This window comes from Erithacus rubecula, assembly GCF_903797595.1.
Source record: "Erithacus rubecula genome assembly, chromosome: 28".
In the NCBI taxonomy this organism is placed as follows: Eukaryota; Metazoa; Chordata; class Aves; order Passeriformes; family Muscicapidae; genus Erithacus; species Erithacus rubecula.
The window spans coordinates 2,311,751-2,339,578 of NC_136680.1; the positions used below are offsets into that span (position 1 = coordinate 2,311,751).

Here is a 27,828-nt window from a genome sequence, read left to right on the forward strand (position 1 = left end):
AAAAAAAACAGCTGGAAAAAAACCCCAAATCCCCTGAGATCGCCACTTCCCCGAGTGAAATTAAAAATAAAAATGGGGGGAGAAGGGGGGGGGGGTCCCACCAGCCTGGACCCCCCCCCACCCTGGGGGGCACCTGGGGAAGGGGGAAAAACCCTGTGCTCCAGGTGGGAACCTGAGAACGGAGATACCGAGGGGGGTGAGGGGGTTTCGGTATCAGGTTGGATTGTGTCTCACGCAGATGTGGGTGAATTTATTTTTTTGGGGGTGGGAGGAGAAGGGGAAATAGTAAAAAAAAAAAAAAAAAAAAAAAAAAAAATTGAGATTGTGAGGCTTAAAATAAATCCTCAGGTCCTTCGGCTTCTCCGTGAGCTCCGGAGCGTCCTGCAGCTCCGAGCATCCCCATCCTCTGGATCCTGCTTGATTTTTTTGGAGGAAATAAGCCCAAAGTGGCTTTAAACAGTAGTTTTATGCAGGGGGGAGGAATAAAAATTAGGATTTGTCGGTGGGGGAAGGAGCAGAGCTGGACCCAACCACCGATAAGGAGAGGAGAAAGGAGATTCCAACTTTTTTCCAAGCTCCCATTTTCCCTGATGAAGACTAATATATATCATTTGCATGTTAAAAGTTTGATTCTTTTTTTTTTTTTTTTTTTTAAGAGAATAAAATAGAAGCTATTTACAACAAAACAATCAAAAACAACCTCTTAAAATCCTGCAGAGAGTGGAGTTCCCAAAACAAAGTAGGGAATAGGATGGAAATGAGTAATATTCTCCCTATTTCCGTTTTTTTTTTAGGATTTTTGGTTTTTTTTTTTCCTTTAGAATTCCGGGGGGTTTCGCTAGAGCTCGCGTCAGCAGGCGTCCGTGCGTCTGTCTGGAGGTAACACGAGTTAAAAAATAATAATAATTATAATAATAATAATAATAAATGTACAGTGCAAAGTGTGATGTGAGTGAGGTAAACGGTCCCGGAGCGGCGCAGCCGGACAGCCGGCGGCTCCGGCAAAACCCCCCGGGCTAAAGCTTTTCTGCCTGGAAAAGGAAAACCCAACAACACGAGAACAAAGGGCAGAGTCCATCGAGACTGAGACCCCGGAGAAACTCGGGTGAGATGAGACCCCAGTGAGACCCAGGCGAGATCTCAGTGAAACCCTGGTGAGATCCCGGTGAAATCCTGTTGAGACCCCGGTGAGCCCCGGTGCCACCAGGGGCCCGAGGCTCTGGGGCGTTAAGGCGAAGCGCTGTTGGAGGTAGAGCTGGGGGGCACGGCCAGGCTGGCTGGGGCGGGGGGCACGTTCCCAGTGCCGCCAGTGCCGCTCCCGACCCCGCTGCTGCTGCCGCTGCTCCGGCTGCTGCCGCCGTTGCCTTTGCTGTAGGCAGAGGAGGAGGAGGAGGAAGAGGAGGAGGAAGGGCCGGGCGTCTGGGCGAACAGCACACCTGGGGAGAGAGCGAAGCTGAGCTGCTGCATGGCCGTGCCATGGTGTGTTGGGTTGATGTGGCCAGTGGTGTGTATTCTATCACCATCTGTTGGGGTGGGGCAGTGATTTCTTATGTCTGTGATACATACTATCTGCTAATGGGCCATCTTTGGGACAGGGTGAGGCAATCATCTTTATCTTTTCCAAGGCCCATCCTCCCTCCAGGAAGATATCATGTGCTGCTGGCCCATTAGGTCCAACTGTATGACTGATAAAATTCCATCATCCCACTGGGAGATGCTCCACCCAGGGGGAGGAGCCAAGCCTTTCCTACCTAGATAAAAACTGAGATTTTGAACAGCAAGTGATCCATCTTTCCACTGGATTCCAGAGGAACACCAGACCTTTCCACATCATCCCTGGACCTTCAGAGGAAACTACACCTTCTACAGGAGCACTGCTCCAGCTGAACATCTGCCACTGCAGGAGGACTGTAGCCACCATTTAATTGGACTGCTACCAACACCCTGGCTTACAGGGTGTCAGGTTGTATTCTAACTCTGGCAGTATTGGGATTGTTCTTTGTCATACTCTATTTCTATTTTAATTTTCCTAGTAAAGAACTGTTATTCCTAATGCCCCTATCTTTGCCTGAGAGCCCCTTAATTCCAAAATTATAATAATAATTTGGAGAAAGGGGGTTTACACTCTCAATTTCAAAGAGAAGCTTCTGCCTTTATTGGCAGACACCTGTCCTTCAAACCAGGACACATGGAACGGGGTGGAGGGCGGTGGGAGCGTGGCTCAGCGCAGTCCCACCCAGGGCAGCGGGGTGCCCCGGGGAGCCCCTCACCTGTGTAGACGATGCCGTTGATCTCCACGGACATGCTGATGCTGTTGGTGCCGTTGCTGCTGGCGGCAGCGGCGTCCGGGCGGTTCTCTGCCGGGGAGAGCCGCGTTACGGAGCCCGCCGGGGCCGGGGGCTCGGCCGGGGCGGGCGGCCGGGGCCGGCACTGACCTGGCGAGCGCGTGCCCTGGCTGTTGATACGGATGCTCATGGGCAGCTGGGCCGTCATGGCCAGGAGGTTCTGCTGCAGTGCCCGCTGCATCAGCCGCTGCTGCTCGTCTGTCACCAGCGCCAGCTTCTTCTCCGGGGGCTCTCCCGACTCCAGCTTCTCCCGCAGCTGCTCCAGCGCTGCGGCCTGGGCGGCTGCTGCCACCTGCACCGCGGCCGCCTGCGCGGCCACCACGGGGTGCCCGGCCAGGGACACCGGGAGCCGGCTGGGCATGGAGATGGGGATGGGAGAGTCCTCCTCTGCCGGGGGAGCAGGTGTCAGGGATGGGGGCACAGGGGTAGGTGGGTGCCACCACCCCAGGGTGTCCCTGGCCCTGGCACAGTAATTCGGTGCTCTGCTGTCCCTCTAAAGGTCAGAGATAGGTGATTGGAATCAGGGTCCCAGGGCAGAGCCCTGGAGCCCAAGGAGGGGAGAGGACCATCACCCCCCTGCCTCCTTCACCCAGTTCTCCACATTATTCCTGGGGCCAGGAGAGGGCTCAGCTTGCAACCAGACCCCAAAGCAGCCAAACCCTGGAGCAACCATTACCTTTCTTGATCTTCTGGCCAGGTGTGATGGCCCCGCCATTGGTGGCAGATGCCAGCCCCAGCGCTGGCACTGGCAGCTTGGGCGAGGAGAGGAGGCCGTGCGTGCCGCTGGGCGAGTAGGCAAAGAGGGAGCCACCAAAGCCCTGCCGCCGGCCCTCCCGCCGGTTGCTGTCGATGGCCGCCTGCAGCTCGTTGGGGTTGCTCAGCCCACGCTTCTCACACTCGTAGGGGTACAGGTACTTCATGTACCTGCGGCCGGATGGGACACGGGCAGGGATGGTGAGGGTGACACAGTGGTTGGGCACCCCTTCCCTTGTGCCACCCCATTGCTCCCTCCCCACTGCTGAACCCCTGTCCCCCGCACAGGGCAGAGGGACCCCCAAGGACTCGCCCCTCTCCCCTCCCCTCTGAGCTCACTGGGTGCGCAGGGTGAAGGCCGCGCTGGTGATGGAGGTGGGCAGGCTCAGCCCCTTGGTGATCTCCCGCCACAGCTTCTTGTTGATGACCTCCACCAGACCCCCCTTCTCAGTCACCAGCGTGTACAGCATGTACAGGTCCAGCACCTGCTTGGCCATGATGGGGATCCGGTTCACGGGGGTGCCTGGGGAGCAGCGGGAGGAGAGAGCGGGTCTGGGGTGCTGCTTTCTCACCCCAAGTTGGGGCACAGCTGCCAAGACCCCTGCGGGGCAATGAAAAGACTGGGGGGCTCCTGCTGCTCCCTCCCCTTCCCGTCTCCTTCTTCCCCCCCTGGGCCCTCCCACTGAGATCAGCCCCAACAAAGGAAACAGAAACTCGCAGTTTCCAGCCACAGCCCTGCCGTGGCCGAGCCGGTTCCTCGGGCTGAGCCAGCACGCAGCAACACAAGTTATTTATAACGGGGGTGGCACAATCTGGCTGTGAGGGTCTCCTGTGAGCTGGGGGGCTCATCCCTCCAGCATGAGGAGCGGGTTAGCAGCACCTCTTCCCTCTCCTTCTAGCCCTGTGGTGAGGGAGCCCTGGGAGCCCCAGGGAATGCAGGTGGAGGGATACAGGGGACACAGCCAGGGGAACCCTGGGGGGACCCAGCCAGCAGCTCCAGCCCCCCTGTGCAGGCACACGTGCCTTCCCAGTGCTGTCTGACAAAGGGCTGGAGCCAGCCCTGTGTCAGCAGTTCCAGCAGTTTTCCACCCAGGAACCAGACCCTCGAGCTTGGATTTCAGCCCCTCCCACCCCTGGGTTCCCCCCCATGGGCTGTCTCCAGGTAGAGAGAGGGCACAGTGAGGGTCTTTGCCCCCTGCAATACCCCAGGGAATGGGCAGAGGGGGCACACAGCCAGGGGTGATGTGTGGGGAGGGGCTGCAGGTCTGGGTGCGAGGGGTGAAGGGAGTGGAGCAAGGGGGGGCCGCAGGCACTGGATCCAGTCCAGCAGGTTTGACCCTGCTGTGCTGAGGGGTTAAAGATTAACCAGCAGCTCAGCCGGAGCCGTGACCTCAGGGCACTAATGAGAGGCAAGGAAATGAGCCCCCGGCCTTGGGGGGGGAATGTGGGGGGGAGCAAGGTGGTTGTGGTGGAGCAGGGTGGGTGCAGAGTGGGCACAGGGGCATAGGGTGGGCCTGCAGATGGGGCACTCACCTCGCTTCTGCATGAAGCTGAAGAGGTCATCCAGGAACTCTTTCCTCCTGGGGTCACCATCCAGCTCGTACAGCTGTGTAAGAAAAGAGAGATGCTCAGAAACCCCCTTACCCCATGTGTCCCCCCACCTGAGACCCCCAGCTTCCACTGCAGCAGCTGTGTGGCTCAAAGGACACCAAACGCCTCAGAGGTCCCTGCATGGGTCCAGGGGGTTCCTGCAGCTTGGGCTAACCTTTTCCTGTGTCTCACTGTGCCATTCCCTGCCCGCCTTGCTCGCAGCTCAGCAATAGGATGCCGGTGCTGGGATCATGGCCGGAGTGGCTCCCAGGCTGCCAACACCATGCTCAGCCCTGACTCCCCCCGGGAGGAACGCTGATCCCAGTTATTTTTAGCATCCATTGCCTGCTCAGCACAGCAATGCTTCAGCATGGTCCCTCCACGCTCGGGGTGCCACAGAGAGCCACAGCCAGGAGCTGTGGTGGGAGCCACTTGTGCCTTGACACGAGCTTGTGTGCCATGGCCCTGCAGGGACGTTTCCTACACTGGGAAAGGCAGAGCTGGGCCAGGCTCTGACACGCCGCACCTCAATCACCAGCTCTGCTTGGGGCATCTTCAGCCGGGACCCCCCACCCCGCCAGCCCGGCACATTCTTGCCTGATTTATGGCGCAGGATGGGCCGGTTGGAGCGCCCGGCACGCCGGAGGCACGCACCACGCCACGCCACACGGCCTCTGCCAAAACCCAGCGCTGATTCTGCCTGGAAGCTGGCAGATAATCCCCCCCCCTATCCCGGGAAGGGTGCTGGAGCAGAGGCTGTAGGAGCAGACACCAACAGGGGTGGCTGCCACAGCTCTGCTGCTCTCAATGACAACTCTGAACAACTGCCAGTAGGGCTGGGAGGGGTCTATAAATACCCCCCCATAACACACTAGGCACGCACTGCGGGTCACTGGGTCACCCATGAGCCCACTCCCTCCATGGCTATGCCCTATGGCACCAGGGCCATGGGCAGGTGGATGGGTGGGCATCATCCTGGATGGAAACGAACCCCCTCCTTGTGCAGCCCTGCAGGGAGGATCCGGATCCCACAGGGCTGGACTCGGCCGCCGGCACCGATCAAAGGGATCAATGGGGCCGCATGATAAGCGGGGCCATAAACCCCCCCTAGTTCCCCTGGGAAACTCGGCAGGCTCGACCAGCTCCTTGCACACCCCCAGGGCAAGGGCAGGAGCCACCAGCACGACTGGAAGAGACCCTCAAAGCCCCTTTCCCACCCCAGAACCCCAGCAAGTGGGAGCGGTGTGGGGAGAATGAGCCACGTCACAGCAGCACCACTGTGATTTTCGGGGCTGAACTGCACCAGGCTGCTTGTGCCAGCTGAGGGAAGTTGGGCTGGCGCCAATCCAGCCTCCCCCATTTCCTCCAGCAGCTCCAAAAGCCACACACAAAGAAAGGGCTTCCCCAGCGCCCGATCCTGCGGGGTGCGGAGCCATCCTGGGGAAGTGCCAAACACGCTGCTTCATCCACTGCCAAGACCCTTGGGGTCATGATCCCCACCCCCCCCGGCCTCAGCCCCGAGGGGAATGGACGCGTTTAAGAGGATGAAAGAAAATTAACCGTCAGCTGAGGAGAGCGTGGCCGGCCAGGACAGGGGGATTAGCGGCTGCGGCGGGCGGCTGCCCCGTGTGCCGGCCTTCCACCAGCCCCGGTGGTCCCATGCCAAGCTCAGCTGCCTGCAGCCACTCTCACCCCTGCCCAATTGGCATGCAGCCATGGGGGTCCCCAGGGATGGGGGGCAGAGGGATCTCTGTTCTTGCCCGGTGACCTCAGAGCCCTGCCAGCACACTCGCCACGGCTGGCGGGCAAAGGATGTTGCACAAGCTGCTGCTGACAGTTAGGATGAGACTTCAACAGCTTCGCTGCACTTGGCAGCTGCTCACTGACCACTGCGGTGCCAAGCAGAGAAACAGGCTCCCCTTGGGACCTGACAAACCCCAGTTTAGCTCTGTCACTGCCAGCAGAACCAACTGCCAGTGCTGGGCACCTGCCCAAGGTGCTCATCTGGCAGCACAGTGGTGTGAGGACATGCCCAGCCATGGCCAGGGCGTGCCCAGTGTGTACTGTGGTGTGTGACACAGTGGCATTTGCCAAGATGCCTTTTTCCTCCCTCACCACCCTTGTTCCCCCTCGCACAGGCAGGACACGGAAGGGGACAGGGACGAGTGGCTCCCGGCAGCCCCTCACAGGATTTCCTTGCTTTGACGCCATCCGCAGCTAACGGCAAAGCAGCCAGCGCCCCGTGAGCCCCAACGGCAGTGCAGGACAGCTGGGACAGCGGGGCTCAGAATGTAAATTGAGGAACAGAAACGCTCTGGTTTCGGCAGCGTGCGAAACCCAGCGCGCAGCTGAGCTTGGCACAGGCTGGCGGCTGCTGGCACTGCTGCACCGAAATCAGCAGGTGTTGAGTCGTGTGCCTTCTTGGTGCTGATCCCTGCCCTGTCCCCGTGCCCTGCCTCCTGCTCTGAGCCCTGGTTTCAGCTCCTCGCTGCACTCAGTGCTCAGTGCAAAGGTACTGGAGGGCAGGAGCTGCAGGCAAGGCCGCGCTGTGCCGCTGAGTCAATACATTTATGTTTCGTAATTAGGGAGGTGGAAACGACTTAATCCATAACGCAGCTGCCCCAGGAATATCCTCTTACCGTGGGGTCCCCATGGCAGGGTGCAGTGCCAGGGGATGCTGCGGCACAGCCACCCCAGCCTGGCTGGGGGGAGCAGGAGATGCCCCTCACCCCCGAGAGTCCCCTGGGCTGCGGGATCTGACTCCATTTACCCAGTGCTGACCCCCCCAGGGTGAATGCTTGATGCCAGCAGCACGGCTGGCTCTGGTCACAGTGTCCAGCCCACCTGGTCACAGTGCAGCCCCTTCGGCCCTGGCCCCCGGCCGGCTGAGGACACGGAGCCAGATGGCCGTTGCCAGCAGATCTATAATTAAGTGGAGGAGGAATTAGGCAGGCGGTGGGCGGGTGGCCCTGACCCCAGCCCCAGCGCCCCGGCAGGATACCGGCCCGGCGTTTGGTGTGGATGACCGGATTAATGTTTCAAACCAGATTACAGGAAAATCCCAACCCGCTGGCTTTCAAAGGGCGGGCGGGAGGCGGCCCCTTGGCAATGCCAGGAATGCGGGAGAGCCCTCGGCACGGGCGCGGTTCGTGCCGGGGGTCCGACCTCCCCCCCGAGCTGGGGCAAGGGGGGCAATTACAAGCAGGAGGGGGAGCGCCATTTCACAAGGCTCTGGGAATGCCGGTGGTCGTGCTGGTGCCAGGCAAATCCCCCCTTCGCCAGGAGTCCCTTGTCAGCCCCATGAGTCCGTGTCCCTGCATCCCGCGTCCGAGTTCAAAACATCTCCCTTCCCCCCTCCGCTCGGTTCCGGGTTTTCAGACCTCGGGGATTAATTTTCAAGTTTCTTTTCCATCGCCAGGAAGTGGCAACACTCTCGGTTTTCCTCCTTCTCTCCAAAACCGGTTTGGGACGTGCACACCGTGACGTGAGCTGGGACTGGGGACAGACCCAAGCGCCACTGCAGCAGGGATGGGGGCTGGTGGCAGCCTCCACCTTCCAGGGGCTAAACTCCCCCAAATTCCTGGCTTTTAGGAAAAAACACACGGCAGGCAGCGGCGGGGAGAGCCCACCCTGTCTCGGCAGGTAGCAAGACCTGCAGTGACAGACTGAGGGGCTGCTTCTCTCCTTTTCTTCCCTTCCTTCCTCTGGCAGCCCCTGGGGATGCATCCCTTTGTCCCGCGGACAGCCGAGGGGCCACGCTGGGCTGGGGAAGAGCCCGCGCACACTAACGAGTTCTTTAACCAAGAATAAACACATTTATGGCGCGTTTCCCGTCCCACTCCCAGCCCATACACAGCCCCCGGCCTCTGGCACGCCGGGACCCGCAGTGGGGTCGGAGAGGGCACTTATTCAGATAAAGAAATTCATTTGTAAAAACCAGAGCCAAGGATTGGGGAGGGGTCGCGGCATTTCCGAGGCGCTGGGGACGTGATTTCCTGTAAGGCCACGGCTGACTCAGGGCTGGGGGTGCCCGAGGTCTCCAGGCACGGCCCCCCCAAGCCGTGGGGTGAAGGGTTTGCTGGGGCCAATCCCTCCCGGTGAAGGGCAAAGGGAGCGTCCAGCCCCGGAGCAGATTCCTACGCAGATAAAGCGCTCGGCTTAGGTACAGCTCACCCCTGGCTGTCCCCATCCCTAATCCCCTGCGAGCCCCCAGGGCACAGCCCCCTCCACCGTAGGAAGGGGCTGCTGGGGGCAGGGAGGTGGTGTGCCCCCTCCCCAAAATCTCCCAACACCTTGCTGGTGGGGGATGTGCTGCCGGGAGCCTCGCCCACATGGCCAGGGCTGGTGGTGACTCCACTGACCGGCCCGGCGGGATTCCTGCCGCCAGAGCATGGCTGGGCTGGGGGGCCGCTTCCGCGGGGGCAGCTGGGGAGGGGGCCCAGGAGCTTCCCGTCAGCACCATTGTTCACACCGGTTCCCAGCATTGTCCCCTCCGGGGGGGACACGGCCCGACTGCAGGTGCCTCTTTGCACCAGTGCCTGCCTCCTCCTCCTCCTCGGGCCGGGGGACCCGGTGGGCAAAAGATCCATCGGTGCTCCCCTGGCAGCTCAGCGACAAACCCAGTCCCGATCCCCCGCCATCGGCACGCGAGTCTGGGGGTCCCCGAGACCACCCGGGTCCCTGGTGCCCACCTCCTCCCCGTACAGGCGCCATGTGGGTGACCCTGGGGGTACGCGGGCAGTGTCAGGGCACGGCGGGTGTCCCCGAGCGGCGGAGGGGACGCTGAATGAGCGAATTAGTCACCGTTTAACCTCCCTGACCCCCCCATTGTCCGTGCGCTGTCGGCCGCCCTCCCCGCCACGGCACGGGCCAGCCGGCAGCTCCCAGGATCCCGGCAGCTCCGGACCGACACCGGCTCCTGGGACTGCTGCTTGCTCCCGGGACTGCTGCTTGCTCCCTTCCCGCAGAGGAGGAAGCGATTCCTGCTGCCGTGGCGTTTCCAGTGCTGGGTGGCAGCGTGCCAGGCTCTGGCTGGCTGGAATCAAAACCGGTTCCGTGTCTGAGTGCGGACGTGTGGCACAGGCTGGTGAAGGGTCACGGAGGGGGAACTGGGGTGCTGGGGGTGTTTCCCCGGCCGGGCCAAGCCGCTGGATGGATGGGAGCCAGCCCGGCAGCGGCAGCTCTGCCGGCCCTTGCCGTGTGCGTGCTGGTGCATGCCCTTGACACATGCTTGCTATCACACCGGACCTTGTACAAATATTAAACCAGCGGAGTCAGGCGCTGTTGAGAAAGCTTGTCCGAGGAAGGACACCAGGCTAGCTCCTGCCACCAGGCAAATCCCAGGGAGAACAAGCTATGCAGCACTGAGCTGGGGAAACGTGGCCAGAGCAGCCAACTCAAACTCTTGGGGCATCTGGTGAGCCCCCAACTTGGGCTGTCCCTCCTGTGTGATTCCCAAGCCTCCCGGGGTGAAGCCCCTGAGGGCTGGAGGGCCAAGACCCTCACTCAGGACCTGACCCGGGTGCGGTGGTGGCGGCAGCAGCGAGGCCGGGAAGCCAAGACGGGGGTTTAAATTCCACCATATGTAAATGATCGTCTTAGAAGGGGATCGCGGTAAGCCCCGGCAGATGAGTCACCGGGGCTTCCACCGCCCGCTGGGATTTGGCTAATTGCAAATCTGTTCCTGAAATGCGAGGTCCTGCACCTCTGCCCTCCGTCAGCACCGCGGTGGGGGTCCCGGGGGTCCCGTGGGCCGGGCCAGGATGCACGGAACGCCTGGGAACCCCAGAGTGGAGCTGCTGGAGGAGCTGGAAGGGGTCCAGCAGCCGCAGATGGGGTTGACAGGAGCCAGCTGTGGGCTGTCAACCCCGGGAACCATCACCACTGAGCTGCTCTAGCACCGCTGAAAACCTCACGGCTTCCTCGCACTGAGAGGAGGGGGTGGTGGTGGGCACTGTGATGGCACCAGAGTGACAGACCCCCTCCCACTGGGGCACCCGAGCAGGTGGCAGTGTGGGACGGCATGTCCCAGCTGCTGGAATCTCCAAAAGCAGGCACTGGTGTCTAAGTTGGAGGCTCCACAGTGGATGTAGGCAGGTGGGGAAAGGGAGGCAGAAGGTGAAACCCTTTGCTGAAGGGGTTTAAGGCTGGTACTTGCCTGGGTGCTCCCACTGCCACCTGTAGCAGGCTGAGACCCTGAGCCAGCTGCTGTGGGGGGACAGGGAAGCCCTTTCCTAAAGGAAAAGGTGACACCAAAGGTGTCACCAAAGTGACACGGCCACACCCTCCCTGTGGGACCCATGAGGAGCAGGGGACTCTCCTCAGGGGTGAACCCCAGCCTCCAGCAGCCCCAGTTTGGGGTGGATTATCCCGAGCTCCAGCCAGAGCGGGAACCCAGGCACAGGCAGATTAACTGACCGATGGGAAGGGCCAGGGAACGGGTCAGGAGCTGCACCCTGAGCCCCAAGTCTGGCTGCCCCAGGGGCTCAGAGCAGGGGGCCCCCCTGTCCCCAAACCACCCCTTGCCCTGGCCCCCGATTGCAGCACGTCCGGCTGGGCCCTGGGACCAGCTGCCATTTCTCCTGCGGTTTGGGCCAGAAATAGGGTGATGGAGCAATGCTACCCTTGCCCAATGCTAGGGTGGGGGCGGGGGGCTCTGCTGACAAAGGCCCTGCTCCCTGCGCTGCTCTTTTCTTTTTTTTTTTTTTTTTCCCTTTTAAATAAACCCTGTTAGTTCAGCTGTGCCGAGAGGGGAGGCGGCTGCCACCTCCGCAGCCCTTGAGTCAGCCCAGGGGGCTGGGGCAGGGAGGAAACAGGGGGGGCCAGAGGTTCTGGAAGGGTTGAGGCATGGGGGAAATGGGGCTTTGGGGGGACACACGCAAGTGATGCCCAGACCCTGGGGAGCAAGCCCAGCAGCTCCTGAGACAAGGGGTGTTGGGGGCACGGTCCAGCTGGGTGAAGGCACTGGGCACCTGGAGCAGGAAGGATTCCCTGTTCCTCAAGCTCGTTAATCATCCTGGGTCTTGTTTGGAGAAATGGCTTCAGGGGTGCCCAGATGCCGGGAGCAGCACCTGTGAGCACCCAGGCGTCTGGCTGGGGGAGGCACTCAGCGGCTAAGCCGCTCTCGCCGAGAAGTCCCTGACCTCTGGCCAGGGATCTGGTGGGATTACAGCCCCGGGAATGCTCCCTGAGCACTATGAGCCAATTACTGTGCCGGATCCCCGGCTGGGAGCACCCCTTGGCAGGCTGGGCGGCGGTGCAGGGTGAGAGGGGTGATGGCTGAGTGTGGGGTGAGGGGGGAGCACACAGCCCTTTTCACAGCAGAGGTGCACTGATGACTCCCCCACTGCCCCCAAAGTCCTGCTCAAGTCCCCTTTTGCCTGCGTTATCTGCTGCTGGCCTGGCCAGGCACCACAATCACCTCCCCGGCACAGCAGCGCCCAACTGGGGGCCCCAGGGCACTCCCCCTTATCTGGGAGCCAAATTGCCTCTGGGTGGGGGTCAGTGGCCCCTGGTTGTGTGATGACACTCGGGTCCCCCTTCCCCGCACAGGGGGCCCCTCGCCCTCCCCGGGGGCGGCTCATCCGCTCGGCTGGCTAATGCAATAAAGCTCTAATCAATATTTTAAAGAAAGTAAATGGACCCTCCCGCCCTCGTTAAGAGGCCACGGGGCCCCTGCTCAGGCCCCATGCCCCCAGCTGGCTTTGGGCTTTGAAAAGGAGAATAATCCACGGGAGAAAGGGGTTCAGAGGGGATTCCCCCCACGCCTTAACCAGCTCCTGGGAATTCAGAGGGGGTATGGGCACTCTGCTCCTCCAACTCTCCTGGAAAATCCCAGCTCCAGCAGCCATGTGCGTGGGGCTGTTCTGGGTGGAGGGGGGTCCGGTTTCACCCACCCCCGCAGCCCTGCCGAGGTCACTGAGTTGCTTTCGGTTTATTTTTCCCCCACCATTGCACTTTGAAACTTCGTATCTCGGGGTGCGCTGCACCGCGAGAGATAAGGGCTGAGGTTTTTGTGCCCGTGTGCCACCGGCATGGCTCAGATGTCCCCAGCACAAGAAACCTCGTGCCCACTAAAGCACTAATATCCCCCCAGAACCCCCCCGGACTGGCAAAGCATCCCACTGGCACTGTGGTGACTTTTAAAATCCTTCCTGAAGCAGAAACAGGAAGGGTTAAACATCAGCCTGAGGGATCCACTGCAGGACACCCTAAAAGGGAGCACCCAAAATGGAGAAGCCCAGAGGGAGAGTGGTGGCTGCTGCAGCCAGATGAACGCAGGGAGATGGATTCCTCGAGCCCCTGCGATGTCAGACAGTGTACTGGCATGCAGGGTGCCCGTGCCTGAGGGAGCACCAGCAGCACAGGAAACTTCAAAAGAGGCAGAGGCTGGAAACTCCAGCTCCAGGGGCTGCCACTGCACCAGGGGCTCTTCCACTCCCAGTATTAGTGGAGTGCAGTAATAGCAATAACGAAACAGAAACATCAGAGGAGGGATCTTGGGGGGGAAGCAGCAGAGCCCCCACAGTGCTGGGGTACAGAACACAGAGCAGTTTTACCCCAGCAGCCCTTTGCTGGCAGAAGCTTGCTGGATAGTTTAGCCATTTCCCAGGACGAGACTCTTCCCACCCAGAAAATGTAAAATGTCCCCTTTCCCCCCCCACCCCGATGCCCTCGGCAACCGCTGCCCCCGAATTCCCCGTTGTGCTGGGGGCTCCTTTGTTCTGCTGCCCGCGCCGGCAGCGCCCGGGTCAGGCTGAGCTGACCTCTGCCTGTGCAGTAGCCGTCCCTGGGGACGGGGAGGTGCCACGCGCCGGCTCCCTAACCTCCCTCACCTCCATAACTCTTCCTCACGCCCTCCCCTTCCTCCTCCCTTGAACTGGGCCCCCTCCTCCTCCCTCCGGCCCCCCACGGCTCGGCTGAGCACCAGTTTCACAGGAATCTGTCCCAGATGGGTCAATAAAACCTGGCAGTGGAGGATGGGGCAAGCTCCTGACTGCCTGGGTATGGAGACAGGCACCGGGTTTGGATGGCACTGCCCAGTGAGGATGGTGTTCTCAAGCACAGAGAGCCACGGGCCAAGGATGCTGGCAGCACCAGCACAACCAGAGCTGAATCCAAACTGGATCTGAACCCCCAGCAGGGAGAGCTGGACAGCTGGGGAAGCATGAAGGCTGGTGAAAGAGCAGGGGTGCTGAGGAGCTCTTTGTCAAAAATAAAAAGGAACCTCAAAAGAGCCCATCCCTCACAGAGCAGGCAGGCAGAATGCTGGCACGACCACGCACAGCACCACCCGTGCAGGGGCTCTGCTGTTGTCCAGCATCCCAGAGCTGCCCGGCTTCCCCCCTAAGGCGCCTCCTCCCCAGCGAGGAGCGGCGATGGGGTACGGCATCCCCTGCCCCGCGCTGCCCTCGCTGTTTACATTCCTGCTGCTCCTTCCCAGGCCGCGCCAGCTGGGCTGGGATGGAGCCCGGCGGCACGCGCTGGAGGCCAGCCAGCAGGAGCTCCCGGCCAGCACCGGCTGCGCCAGCAACCCCCTGGCCCCGCTCCAGGGGCCGCGATCCAAGCGCGGTGGCGCGGGCTGACGTGCCGGGGAAAGCCTCTCCGAGCCCTGCGCGTCGCCTCCGCTCCTCCGCCCGCCCACGGAGGCTTTCCAACCCCCTCTGGCTGCTTCCACAGCCAAGCCAGGCTCTTCCCAGTGACCCCGGGAAAGAAGGGGTGCTCAGGGAGAGGGGCACAGCTTGTAGGGAAGGGGAAGTGCTGGGAATGGGGCTGGCGTTCCCAAGTGCCGTGGCTGTGAGGGGGACCTGGCAGAGGCTACGGTCTGGACCAAGGCACCGACACGCTGACAAACAGGAAGATCAGAGCTGCGGTATTGAAAAGCCTTTTCACAGCTATGAGTTCACGGCCCTGGCCCCTCGCTCCCTGGCGGCAGGAAGCACAAGAGAGAGAAACCACAAGAAGAGAAGGTGGCTTGGGTGCAGCGGCACGAAGGATGCGCAGGGCAGGAGCATCCCTCCACCACCACAGCTGGACAGGAGAACCCCTCCATCCCCACAACCAGGAGGATGGCCACATGCCCTCTGCTTGCTGGTGCTCCCTCTGCCAGCCCTGTTCTGAGCCTGCCCACATCCAGATGTGTCCTGGCAAGCCCCTTCCCCCATTTTGGAAGGGATGCCACAGCCTCCTGAAGGTGAAGGGGCAGAGGTGGTCGCATCCCTCCTGAAAGGCCACCCTGCCCTGGCTGCTCCATCTGGGTCCCATCTGCTGCTGCTGGTCCTGCCCCTTCCCCCAGCCCCAAACCCCGATATATTTAAACACACATCAAAGGTGCCGGGCGGCCCCCGGGGAGCCCAGGCTGCAGCACGTTTTCTTCCATCAGCGAGAGCAGAGTGCAGCCAGCTCTGGCACCGGGAAGAGTGGGAACATGCTGGCCTCGTTGCCTGGGGAAGGCAATGAAGCGGGCAGCCAGGTGATTTCTCACTGATTTCACTTTTTCATGGCATTTTGGTAGTGGCAGGGGGGCAGCTCTGCCCCCCAGCAAGCATCCATGGGTTGCTCAGCATCCATCCTGAGTTGCCCTGCCAGGCATCACCTCTGTAGTGATGGTGATGGGAGAATTACAGGTCCCCATGGAAAATGGCTTGGGGAGAGTGGAGAAGAGGAAATCCAAGAGATCTGCCAGATTTGCAAATCTGGGGTGATTTTCTCGTAATTTTCAGCAAGAATCCTCCCAGATCCCTGCAGCAAACCAAATCACACTCTCTGCCTGTGCCAGAACAACCCGGACACAGGATCCACTCGGAGTCACCCAACCAGGGAGGGGAAGAGACTGAGCCCAGCACTAAAACCCCAGAGAAATCCCACGCATTCCTAACGACAACAGCAGCTGGATCTGAGGAGAACACTGCTGGAGGCGGCACTGCCAGAGGCATCTCCCCACGCTCACGAGGACACAGGGGCGCAGGAGCAGAGAGAGGGATGGCACGGCAGGGACACGCGCGTCTCGGCGGGCACGTACCTGCTTGAACTGCTCCTCGTAGGTCCAGTCGCCGTGGTCAGGTGCTGGTGGCGGGGGCTGAGCGTGGCCCAGGCCAGGGGGCAGCCGCTCCTGTCCCCCTGGCAGCCGTGGTGGCTCCCCCCGGTAGTGCTGGGGTGCCGGGGGCTTGTGGAGCAGCAGGGATCCCGCGCCCACCCGCACCGCCTCTGCTGAGCTGAGCCCTTCTTCTCCCATGTCTTCTTCTTCCTCATAGTCTTCCTCTTCCTCCTCCTCTTCTTCCTCTTCCTCCTCACCCATGTCCTCTTCAAAGTCATCTTCATCCCATTTGCCCTTTCTGGAACAGGGGGGAGAGGAGAGGTTTGGTCCCGCGCTGGTTCCGAAAGTCTATCCCTCTCTCCTGCCTGCCCCACGGCCCCTCCCCAGCTGCAGGGCTGGGACCACCCACCCAGCACACAGTAAAGCCCAGTACAGCCCACTGGCAAGGGCAGCTCTGTAGGGCACAACCAGCCCTCGGCATCCCAGGAGCAGCTCTGTCACGGAGCTCTGCCAGATGGCTCCTGGCCTGGCCCTGCCCTGAGAGGATGCACACTGGAGGCAGCCGAGGGTCCTGCATAATTTAACGCCAGCCTGGGGTCCTCTGTCACAGCCCCACATGGCTGCTGGGCAGAGATGGGATGTCATGCCAACGCAGCACGAAGAATCATGGCCACAAAGCTGAGCTGCTGCTCTCAGCACCTTCTGCTCTGAAATATTCCAGCAGCTCTAATCCACCACCTGCCCCAAGCCACAGGATCCCCAACAGCCTCCCCAGCACGGTGTGCCCAAACCCACCCGTGTTTGTACCACTTCCCTGCCCATTCCCCAAACCCACAAGAACTGCCCAAGTACACTCACAGCTCCTCCTCCTCCTCAGAGCCCATCTCCTGCTGGTACCCGCTGCCATCTTCCTCCTCCTCGCCGCGCTCCTCCTCTTCCTCCTCCTCAGAGGCCTGGCTTTCATCCGACAGCCCCGGGCTGGGCGAGTGGCTGAGGCCGGCGGCGGCCGCCCGCATGGCAGCCAGGGCGGCCATCTGCGCCCGCTGGATGTGCGCGCTCTCAGGCTCCGCTCCCTCCTCTGAGGGCGCCGGGGCTGGATCCTGCCCGCGGCCCCGGGCTGGGGTGCTGGCAGGGGGCTGCCCCGGGGGCTGTGCCAGGGGGGACGTGGAGCGCGGCGGCGGCGGCTGCTGCTCCTGCTGCCGCGCTTCCAGCGCCTGCTGCAGCCGCGCGCGCTGCTGCCGCTGCAGGTTCTCCATCACCGCCTGCAGCTTCATGGCTCTGCCGGCGGGCGGGGGGTCCCCGGGGGGGCGGGGGGCGATGCACCCAGGGGGCAGTGCCCGGGGGGCAGCGCCCGGCAGGCTGCCGCGCTCCAGCGGGGCTGGGGGGCCAAGGCTGGGCAGCGCCGGGGGGGGCAGCCCTGGAGGGGGCTGCCGGGGGGTGAGGGCAGTGCCGTCGGGGTGTCAGGGCAGGAATTGATACGGGGTCAGCAAAGGAGGATGTGCCCCGTGACCCCTCTCAATGTCTCCTTGGCTTGAGGGCTACAGAGTCTCGCAGGCTTGGTGCTGCTCGTTGGGACTGGGGTGCTGCTGTTGTCCCAGGCAGGCTCCAAAACTCCTCCTCAGGCTCAGAAGGCAGCAGCTGCAGCACGGTGCATCACCCCGTCCCTTGCAGACCTGGCACTTTTCTGGTGCCTCAGGGTCCCCTGCACACGGCTGGTATCCCTAATCCTCAGCCGGGTCGCTGTCCGGCAGGCGTCAGCGCAAACCTGTGGGAAAAGTAGAGCAGAAGGTCAGTGGAGCTGTGGGCAGGAGCTGGCGAGCAGGAAGGAGTTAAAGACAGCGCAGGAGCCTCATTAATCTCGAGCTAATGAGATAGGGCGGCTGGGCCTGCTGCTGGAGGGGGAAGGGGCCTGCCGGACCCGATAGCCCTGCCCGGCCCTGCAGGCAGCGGATACCGGGGGACCCGCGCCCACAGATAACAGGCACTGGGAGAGATGTCCACTGGGTCCCCCACAGGGGACAAGGAACATCCCCACCAGGGACACACAGCATGCGGAGCACTGGGCTCATCGTGATGGCACTGGGGAATGGGCAGCACTGGGGTCTGCAATGCACAGTGGAGGGGCCCCAAAACACCCCGGGGCAGATCCCAGGGGATGGATAGGCAGAGCCTAGAAACCCCGGCAAACAGGCTCTGCCAACCGCCCCCAGAGCCCCTTTGCTTCCCTTCCCTGGGGGGCTGGGGGCCCTCCAAGGAAACAGCTGCAAGCAGCTCATCTCTGCTTTGCCCCCTGGAAAACACTGAGGGGATCAGCACATTACAGCTGGTCCTTGCAGAACCCCGACAGCTCAGCACCCTGATCAGGACCCCTTCTAGCACTGAGCTCCCAAGCTCTGGTGTGGCCAGCAGCCCCAGTTCCTAGTTGGTGACCTGGCGTGCGCTGAGGGCAGGGAGGGAGCTCACCGCAGCACCGTGGTGCCGTGTACGGGCGAGCCCCGTTTGAGCTGCACACACGGCCGGACCCTCCCGGGGACTGACCATGGGGCCGGACCCAGGGGCTGCGGGGCCGGGACAGCTACCGGCAGCTACGCCACGATCCCGCGCATTCTGGAAAGAGGAACCTGCTGCCAGTGCGGGCCGGGCCGCGGACGATCGGGCGGGAGCCGCTTCCCCCACCCCTCACCGCGGCAGCGGCTGCATCCGCTCCCGGCCCGGCCGGGCTCGGCACGCTACGGACGGACACGTCGCCACCGCCTCCATCGGGAGCCAGCAGAGGCGCGGCACAAGCGGGCCAGCACTGCCCGTGCCTCAGTTTCCTCTCCTCTCCTCTGATCATCGCCGTCTCGCCCCCACGAACGAGAGGTCGCGGCAGGGACATTCCCCGCCCCGGAGCAGCCGCTCACCGCGCTCCTGCCCCGCACCGCACCAGAACTCCGTCCCCGGCGCCATCCACGAGCGAACCGGAGCGAGACCGGCCCGGGCACGTGCTTCTCGTCGCCGCTGTGGCTCTGCCGGGCCACGACTCCCCGAGTGACTCGGTGCCAGCACCAGGTGTGGAGCTGCCTCCTCCAGCACAGCGGGCCGTGGCTGCGCCGGAGCCACGCTGCCGCTTCTCCACGGAGAAGCCGGAGTGGTGAGGCCACAGCCAGGGCCCCGTAGCACCCCGGCCCGGCGGCCACGGTGACCTTGAGCCGTGCCCCTTTGTCCCTCCGGCTGCTCGGGGCCACGGGGCCCGGTGCGTCCCCGCCGTGGGGCGGTGACGGGGGTCCCGCGAGGGATTCGGGGCGGCGTCACCCGGGGCAGGTGCTCGGGAGCGACACCGGCTAAAAATAGGCAGCGGGGGTGTGACGGACGGGCCTTTGTGCCACCGACACCGGGGCTGGGCTGGCCGCGGCCGGACACCCCCGAGCTGCCTGCCGGCACTGCCGGGAAGGGCTCCGGGGGTGGCGTGGAGGCTGAGTGAGGAAGAAGAGGGGAAGGACAGGGAGGACGGGTCCGGTGGGTGCTGTCCTCGGGGACGGACGGGGCTGGGGACCCCCAGGCGCACAGGAGTCCCGTCTCCGAAACTGAGCCCGGCCCCGCTCCCGGCGGCACGTGGCACCGTCGGTCCGCAGAAAGACCGGGCACGGAGGCGGCGGGACCCAAATGGGCCCTGGTCCCGCTCAACGGGGGGAAACGGCCGCCCCCGACATAGAGAGGCGAGCATGGGTCGGTCCGGCCTGGCCCCTCCGCCGTCCGGACCACGGGAGACCGCGGGCTTGGGGGGGGCACAGGGCGGGGCCACGGGGCTCTGCCCGGCCCGGACAGCAGCGCCCGGGGAGAACGGAGAGTCAAGGCCGGGGACGGCCGCGGGGGAGGAACCCCAGCCCCGCGTGGGGGAGGCGGCCGGTAACCGGCCGCGGGGGGAGGGGGCGCCGCGCTCCTGCCCAGCACCGGCAGCGGAGGGCTCAGCCCACCTCACAGAGGCGGCCGATCCTGGTCTCCGGTCCCCAGCCCCGGTCCCACCCAGACCCCGACTCCCGTTCCCGACCACGGCGGCGGCTGAGGTCCCGTTCTCGGTGCCGATCCCATCCGTGGAACCGGTGCGGCGGCGCGTCCCTCTTACCCGGTGCAGGCCGTGCGCCGCGAAGCCGCATAGCAGCCGCGGCCGCCCGGGGTCGGGCTCGGCGGGGCCGGGCTCGGCGGGGCCGGTGCGCGCGGGGCCCGCGGCGCTGCTCTCCCCGCGGGCGGGCGGGCGGCGGGCGGGCGGCGAGACCCGGCCCCCGCCCCTCGCCGCCCCGCCCCGCGCCGCCATTGGCCCGCCGCGCCCGGAGCGCCACGCCCCTCTCCGCCCCGCGTTGCCATTGGCCCGCCGCGCCCGGAGCGCCACGCCCCCCACCGCCATTGGTCGGCATGCAAATGTTGCGCGCCGTGGGGCCGCGGGGCCGGGCGGGGGCGTGGCCGCAGCGCCGCCTCGCGGACGGGCGGGGGAACGGCGCCGTGCGGGGCGCGGGTCCCGGAGGAGCCGCGCAGGGGGGGCGATTAACGGGGGGCAACGGGGGGTTTAACGGGGTTAACGGAGGTTAATGGGGCTTTACCGGGGGTTATCTGGAGATTCACGAGGATTAACGGGGGAGGTAGAGTGGGACAACGGAAATTCACGCGGGGTTAATGGGGTCCGGCAGCCGCCGATCCCCGGTTCCAGGGGCTCCCCGAAGCACCCCCGGTGCCCCACCTCCCGCGACGCCCGGGGTGGGGTTCCCGTGTTCCCGCCCCCGTGACGTCACTTCCCGCGGGCGGTGCCGGGCCCGGTGCCGCCGGTGCGGGCCGGGGGTGGAGGAGGCGGAAGGAGGTGCCAGTCCCGGTCCCGGTTCTGGTTCTGGTCCCGGTCCCCATCTCAGTCGCAGCGGGCCATGGTGGTGCTGCGGGGCGGCGCGGGCCCGGAGGAGCCGTTCCCGTGAGTGTCCGGCGGGCCGTGGGGTGGTGGGGCCGGCCGGAGCCCCCCGGGCTGTCAGTGCGGGCGGGGAGCGGCGGCGCCTCCCGGGACAGCCCGGCTCCAGCTCCCCGGCCCCGCGGCGCTGTCACAGCCGAGCCCGGCACCGCGATAATGAGCCTTATAATTAGCGTTTACCCCCTCGAGGTCACGGTGCTCCCGGTCACCGGGGCTGCCGACCCGGGTCGGGGCTACTCGTGGTGGCGGGGCTGGGCTGGAGCCCCCCGCTCCTTCACGGGTGTACCGGGGGCTCAGCTGCCCCTGACTGTTCTGCAGGTCCTTGCTGTTCTGCTGCCAAAGGGCAAATGACAGGAATAGGTCAGAAATCCCCCGGCAGAGAACAAGTTCCTCTTCCAGGCGCGTTCCCTGCCTGGAAATGGGATGTGGAGGAGAAGCCACGAATCTGTCTGTGCTCCGGTGTCCCCGGAGCTGCCGGGCCCATTGCCCTGGGGTTATGATTTGCTGTGATTCCCCAGGAATGACCTTTCCTGGGGTCCCTTCTCAGCCTGACCCAGCTGGTTACAGGACCCTGACTCAGAGGCTGGCGATGCTTGTCCCATACAGGTCACTCCCTCAGGGGGCAGTGGCCAGAGGTCACTGTCCCCTGTGAACCTCCAGGTTGGCACTGGGTGGAGGTGGCAATGCCAGGGCAGACGTGGCAGTGCCGGGTGCCAGGGCAGCCACAAACAGCCCTGGAGGCTTCAGGAAGAGAGTTGAGTGTGGCTCAGCCTGTTCTCTCCTCCCAGCCATGGGTCCCGTGGGGTCCCGGGGGTGCTCCCACCCTGCTGACACTGGTTTTTGACATCCCTTTCTGGGGCCGTGCTGGTGAGCTGTGCTGGCTCCAGGGAGTGCCGGGCTCACAGCTGTGTACTCAAACCCTCGAGCTGGGGCCAGCGTAAGGTGACTCCTTCTGTTTATTCAGGTTTTTGTAACCATCTTTGTATCACAACTTGATCCACCAGCCCTGGTTGCTCGCTATGGCAGGTTGGGTTACTCCTCCCCACCCATCCTCTGGGCATTGCCTTGATACCTGAGTATCTTTTATTCTTTCCAAGCCCACCTTTGTCACGGTTTTCTCTCCAGCCTGGAAGGGGGTGGTTGTTTATTTACCCCCTTTAAGAAGCCAAGACTGTATCACTGCCCCCATGCAGGCAAAGGGGAAAAAATCAAGTTTTTGGCGAGTGCAAGCAGCTGGCTGTTGGCCCGGGCTGCAATCGGACAGCACAGCCTGCTCTGCCCTGTGCCCAGATCAGCTCTGTCAGGGCCTGATTGCAGAACTGGGGCTCCCACGAGCTCCAGAATGCTGGAAAGAAGGGGACAGTGTGGGGACATGGCCCTGTGGATGGAGCAAGGCTGTGGTGCTGTTCTGGAAACTGGTCACTCTGGGCAGCCGTGCTTCAGCTCCTCATCCTGGATGGACAGTCCTGGGGATTGTTTTGGGAGTGCTGATTTTCTCCCCCACCTTCTGCTGCGCTAAAGGAAACCAACACAGCTCTGAGGGGAAGCTCCTTCACAAGTGAAGGCAGTGAAACTTCCTGTCTTTGGTGTTTAGTAAACTTTGAAACCCAAGCAGTTGCGTTTGTCACCCAGCGAGCTGCTCTCTCGTCGTGTGGCTTCATTTTCTCATAAAATGTCTCAGTTTTATGATCATTCCTTAGTTGTGAACTGATTAAGCAACACCCTGTCCATGTTGTGAACAGAGGCCAAGAGCCTTTGGGTTCACCCAGGAGCTGGCAGTGCCATGGCTGGGGCAGTGGAATAAGGAATGGCAGAACTGCTGCCAGTCTGCTCAGGATGATTGTGAGTGTGAGGTGCAGCAGGGGCCCAGCAGGAATGAATCCATTGTTCTGCGTCATTACTTACCCAGGTTAATTACCTGGCCCTTCCAGTGCTGACACACAGCTGCTGTGAGCCGAGCCAGCCCTCGGAGGTGGCGGTGCCCCGAGGGGGACAGTCCCCGTGGGAGGATGCAGTTCCATTGCATTTACAACAGGACTGATGCTCTGATGCCCCATCTCCCCCCATCCTCACGCTGCTGTAGCTGCCCCAGGCCCCTCAGGTGGGCTCATCCCTCCCTCTGTCCTGCAGGAGGATCGAGGACTGCCTGCCCCTGCTGGAGGACTCCCCGTCCAAGCGGTTCTCCCCGTCCAAGAGGAAGCAGTATTACATCAACAAGGCAATTCGCAACTCCGACCTCATCCCCAGGGCCAAGGGCCGCAAGAGCCTCCAGAGGCTGGAGAACAGTAAGGACCTGGCCAGGGTCTTTCCCCAGGGCAAGAACAGCCTTGGCAAGTGGGGATGTACTGGGCAAGTGAGCCTGTAAGGAGACCAGTTCTGCTTGCTTTGCATTCAGTGACATGTTAACAGTAATAGATGTGCAACTTTGGAGAACAGGGCTGCAATTGATTCCCTTTTATTAGCACGTGGCTATGAAGATTTTGGAGGAAAGTGCTGTATGAATTTATCTGATCATTCAGAGTCCATCCACAAAAGCATGCAACAACTCAAGGAAGGTGTAGGAAAGGTTATAATTGATGATGGAACTTGATTAGATGTTTTGATGGACTGAATTTAACATCATGCGTGAAAAGGCTTTTAAAAATGGGTTTGTACATTTTGGTTATCATAATAGTGGTGCTAATCATGGTGCCTTGTTTCCTCCAAGAGGCAAGGGGCCTCTCTGGAGGTGCTTCCTCCCCTCTCAGGCTTTGCTCTTCCCCCCAGCTCGATACCTGATGACCCTTCTGGAGCAGGATGACTGTGGGAGTGACGAGGGAGAGCTCACCCACTCAGCTCCCCCCAGCATCTTCACTGAGGCCTGTAACAATGAGACCTATGTGGAGGTGGGTACAGCCAGGCTTGGGGCTCTGGGGGGCCCTGGCATGGTGTGACATGCTTGTGCTTCATTCTTCATCCCTCTGCCTCCCTGGCCTGAGCTGCTGTGCCCCTGCTGCTGCCTGGTCTGGTGTCAGGCTGGGATCTGTGGGATCTGCTGTGTTCTGGGGGGTGATGGGGTCCTGAGCCCCCAGTCCATGGGGTGGGGGAATCTCCAGGCAGATCCTCTCATGGAGAGCTGTGCCTGCAGAGCAGCAGCTGCCTGGTGAGCTGCAGCACTTCCTCTGGCACAAGCCCCTTGCCAAACCCCTGTTTCCTCACCCTGTAACCGAGTGTTTTGAAACGTGGCCTCTCCCTGGTGTGGTGCTCAGGGCCATCCCTGGGGACAAATGGATGAGGAGGGGGCTCATGGGGTGTGGGGAGGTGCCCTGGGTGGCTGTGCACTGCCAGGTGCCCCACACAGTCCTCTGTAGTGGGGCTTGGTGGCTTCTGTTCAGATCTGGAACGACTTCATGAACCGGTCAGGGGAAGAGCAGGAGCGGGTGCTGCTCTACCTGGAGGAGGAGGCCAGGAAGAAGCACAGGAGGAAGCTGCCTGTCAAGAATGAAGACAAGTGGAAAGGTGCTGGGAGGGGATGCAGGGTGGGGACAGCCTCTCCCTTTCCTTCCTTGTGTACATTCTGGGAAGGGTGACCTTCCTTGAGGGCTGCACCCACTCCCTGTTGATGGTGGGGCCACGGGATGCATGAGCATCCCTTGGGTGTGGCAGTGGGAGGGTTATGCCTCCATCATGGACCAGGGAGGGTTTTTGGGAGCCAGGAGTGGCTGCACAAATCCATCCCCCAATGTCACACCTCCAAAACTCCTGTGCTGGGGAGGGTGTTGTGAAAGGGGTGGCCAGGGTGCCCTGCAGGGCAGCTGAGGGGACAGTGTGTCCTCCTGAAAGGTGACACTGCAGCCTCTGGAGCTGTGAGCTGTGCCTGAATCCCTTCTCTCTTCTCCCAGCAAGTATCCCTGAAAGTTTCACTTAAAACAGAATCGGGATCTACATTTGGAAAATTCTTTCTAACATATATTAACAGGTTTTAAACTTTTATATGGAGCACTAAAACCATGCTCCCTGATAAAGATTCTAAATAATCGTACATATATTTCTGCTCCTCAAATTCACTTTTCCCCATCTCTATAGACTCACTACAACACCTAACTTAATTTAAATCTGTCATTATAAATTCCACATCCTTTCCCATACTCATATTTGTCTTCTTTAAATCTATTTCCTCCCATGCCTATCGATCTACCTAAACACTCAGCTCATCTTAAATATATCGTTGTAATAATCTAAATATTATACATAAATGATATATAAATGATATATAATGATATATAAATGATATATCATGATATATATATCATGATATATCCCATTTCTGCAGAGCTCCCAGCCTACACACCCCAGGAGTGCTTCCAGCGCATCAGCCGCCGCCTGCGCGCCACCCTGAAGAGGGGCCGGATCCCCATGGTGAGCTGGGGGTCTGGGGCAGCAGGGCTGGGGCTGGCAGGGGTCCCTCCACAGCCACCTGTGCCCTGACCCTGTGCAGGGCAGTGCCAAATTTCACAGGAGCTCCTGGGAGCATTCTCCAGGGCTCGTGTGTCACCCCGCAGTGGTGGCTGGTTGCACACCAGCTCCTAGCAGATGGGTTTTCCTGGCTCAGTTCAGATTTTTCTGGCAGTTAGAGGGCTTTTTTTTTAGTGGTTGTTTCCAGTGTCTGTGCAGTGAGCAGCAGGTGACAGGTGAAACCAGGCGTTTTTGTGCATGGGGACAGCAGTGGAGCATTTGGGCCACATTCACAGGCTATTTGGGAAAACTCCAATATATTTTAGAAGGGGATAAAAGTGCACCAAGTGCTGAGCAGGAAGGAGAGAAGTGAGTGCAGTTCTGCACTGTGCTCCCAGACAGTTGCTCTACCAGCCCTGGGGATGCTGGCTCCCTGCTCCCTCTGCTCTGTGAGGCTCTGTTTGTTTTCCTGGTGCTAATTAGAGCCTCTAAATGCAGCCTGGGCTCCTCCTGCCCACTGGCTTGTTTGTCTTCAAATGAGACGCGTGTGCTGCTCGTCTCTGGGGTCACAGTGCTCTGGAGGCCAGGAGAGCATTGAGCTTTGGCTGTCAGGAGGCACGAGGCTCCCCTGGCTGCTGTGAGCACGAGGGATGGTGCCAGCCCTTGGCACACACAGCGTGCAGTTGGCAGGAGCTGGATCCTTCCCCATCTTGGGGGCTGGGGATGGGAGATGTCTCCTCTCCCTGCTGTCTCCCATCCAGATAACTTGCCCAGGAGCTGCTGGCAGTGAGTCCTGGGGAGTCAGTTGTGCCAGGGCTGTGCCCATCACTGCCCCTTCCTGGCTGAGCCCCTGCCTCTCCTCACAGGGAACGCTGGAGGGGCTGGAGGAGGAGCTGCTGGCCTTCTTCTCTGTCACCCCCCACTCTGTCTACACAGCACTGATGGACAACAGGTATTTCCCCATCTCGGGGGAGATGGGCTGGGGGTTCCCTGTGCCCCAGGGCTGGGCCTGGGTCTCCACCCAGGGACACCCACCTGGCCTGGTCCCTGTGGAGCTCCTGAGGGAGGGATGCACCTGGGGATCCCTTTGTGCCCCCCATCTGCTCTGTGGGTGTGGGATGATGGAGGGCAGAGCCTGTGGGGCACACTGGTCAGAGACACCTGGGCTCTAACCCTGTCCCCTCTCCCCCAGCTTTGAGCGGCTCCTGCTCCACGCACTCTGCCAGTACATGGATCTCGTCTCTGCCAGTAAGAGTCTGCTTGTTTTTCGTTTTGATTTTGATTTTGTTTTTGTTTTTGTTTTTTTCCCCCTCTTCCTTCCATCGCTATCTCTCCTCTCCAGCTCAGCCTTTTCCTCCCTTCCTCCTCCCGGCCCCACCTCGCCCTGGGGCTCACAGATAACCCCGCGGTCCCACCCCTGCCTGCTTCCTCCCCACCGCAGCCCCGGCCATGGTCACCAGTGCAGCCACACACCCGGGGCTCGGCCGGACGCAGCTCTGATGGGAAATTTGGCTGGTCCAAAGCAAAAATCTACTCGCAAGGTTCCCTCTCCTGCAGCTGCTTCCTCCTCCCGAGGAGCAGCCGTGCTCTCGCACTACCCTGGGCGTCCCAAAAAGGTTTTGTTGCCACGTCAGGGAAGGCTCCATCCCTCCAGAGGAGACTCCGCTGCCGAGCGTTTCATTAGGAGCCGCTTGTGGCAAACAAGAAGGCGATAATGATGGGGAGCGAGCCCGTGGTGCCGGCAGGGGACGGAGCACGGGGAATCCTGCGCTCGCCCGAGCCCCAGGGAGAAGGGGAGGGCGGTGGCTGGGCTGGGAGTGCCTTTTTGGAGACCCCCCGAGGTGGTGGGGAGGAACAGGGATGTGCTGACCGCTCCATCCCACCCGCAGGTTCGGACATCGAAGGGAAACGTCAGATGAAAGTGAGCAACAAACACCGCGTGTTCCTGCCCCCCGAGCTGCTGCTCTCAGACTACCTGGGGCAGATGAGCTGATGCCCCCCGAGCTGCCCAGCCCCTCCTGTGTCCGCTGCAGCCTCTCCGGCCCTTGTGCAGCCCTTGGACCCTCGCCCCTTCCCCTGCTCCGGGGGAAGAGCCGGGGGTTTACAGCCCTCCTGGAACTGTTTGTGTGTCTATTTATATAACCCAGGTGTTTTTAAAAAATAATCAGGCGGGGCCAATCCCACCCCCACCCCCCCCTCCGGCGCTGACGCTTGTGGGGTGATTTCGGTCCAGATTTTTCTGCGGTGAAACAGCTCCTGGCGGCTGCTGAGCAATCGCTGAGCCGGCGGAAGAGCCCGGGGGCTGCCGCGTTCCCGCACCCGCAGCCCCGCGCCCGCGGGGTGTCCGGGGGGGCTCGGTGTGGGGAGCTCCGGGTGCTTTTGCCCCCCACACCCTGTGCCCTGCCCGCACGACGGGGCTGTTTTTAAGTGTAATATAGCTTGTGGGGTTTTTTTATCACGTGTGTGTATATTTACATGAGTGTGTGTGTGTGTGTGTGCGTGTGCTGGAGGGGTGCAGCCCCTTTCGGGGTTCCCTCTGCTTTGTCCACAGCTGCCATGGGGGCAGATGGGGCATTTTGGAGGTACCTCCGTGTGCCCCCCCGTGTCCCTGGCATGTGCCAAGGGTTGCTCGCAGGGTGTGCCCTGGAGGAATCTGTTTCTGGTTGCTCTGTCCCATGATGACACCGACTGCCATTAACGTGGGGACCCCCAGACCCAGGGGAGCCCCTCGCGCCTCCTTT

At 61.8% G+C, this 27,828-nt stretch overlaps 2 protein-coding genes across 4 annotated transcripts; one reads left to right on the forward strand and one right to left on the reverse strand.

The window, feature by feature from the left end:
* Nucleotides 1–618: 618 nt before the first annotated feature.
* ARID3A (AT-rich interaction domain 3A) lies at nucleotides 619–19,992 on the reverse strand. 3 transcript variants are annotated; one of them, XM_079328334.1, is made up of 9 exons: nucleotides 19,829–19,992; nucleotides 16,582–17,488; nucleotides 15,709–16,021; nucleotides 4,632–4,704; nucleotides 3,438–3,621; nucleotides 3,022–3,269; nucleotides 2,436–2,732; nucleotides 2,271–2,357; nucleotides 619–1,436 (listed from the first exon to the last, which is right to left on the reverse strand). In XM_079328334.1, the coding sequence occupies exons 2-9, from the start codon at nucleotides 16,995–16,997 to the stop codon at nucleotides 1,228–1,230; spliced, it is 1,827 nt and encodes a 608-aa protein (XP_079184460.1). In that variant the 5' UTR covers nucleotides 16,998–17,488; nucleotides 19,829–19,992; the 3' UTR covers nucleotides 619–1,227. The 3 variants fall into 3 exon arrangements, with proteins under 3 accessions (XP_079184460.1, XP_079184458.1, XP_079184459.1); XM_079328332.1 differs by having other exon boundaries at nucleotides 2,271–2,732; XM_079328333.1 differs by lacking the exon at nucleotides 19,829–19,992 and adding an exon at nucleotides 18,650–19,555 and having other exon boundaries at nucleotides 2,271–2,732.
* A 161-nt stretch (nucleotides 19,993–20,153) lies between these two features.
* R3HDM4 (R3H domain containing 4) lies at nucleotides 20,154–27,539 on the forward strand. The gene is made up of 8 exons (XM_079328365.1): nucleotides 20,154–20,659; nucleotides 22,784–22,938; nucleotides 23,420–23,538; nucleotides 24,028–24,151; nucleotides 24,966–25,051; nucleotides 25,954–26,039; nucleotides 26,280–26,335; nucleotides 26,977–27,539. The coding sequence occupies exons 1-8, from the start codon at nucleotides 20,616–20,618 to the stop codon at nucleotides 27,078–27,080; spliced, it is 774 nt and encodes a 257-aa protein (XP_079184491.1). The 5' UTR covers nucleotides 20,154–20,615; the 3' UTR covers nucleotides 27,081–27,539.
* Nucleotides 27,540–27,828: the final 289 nt, after the last annotated feature.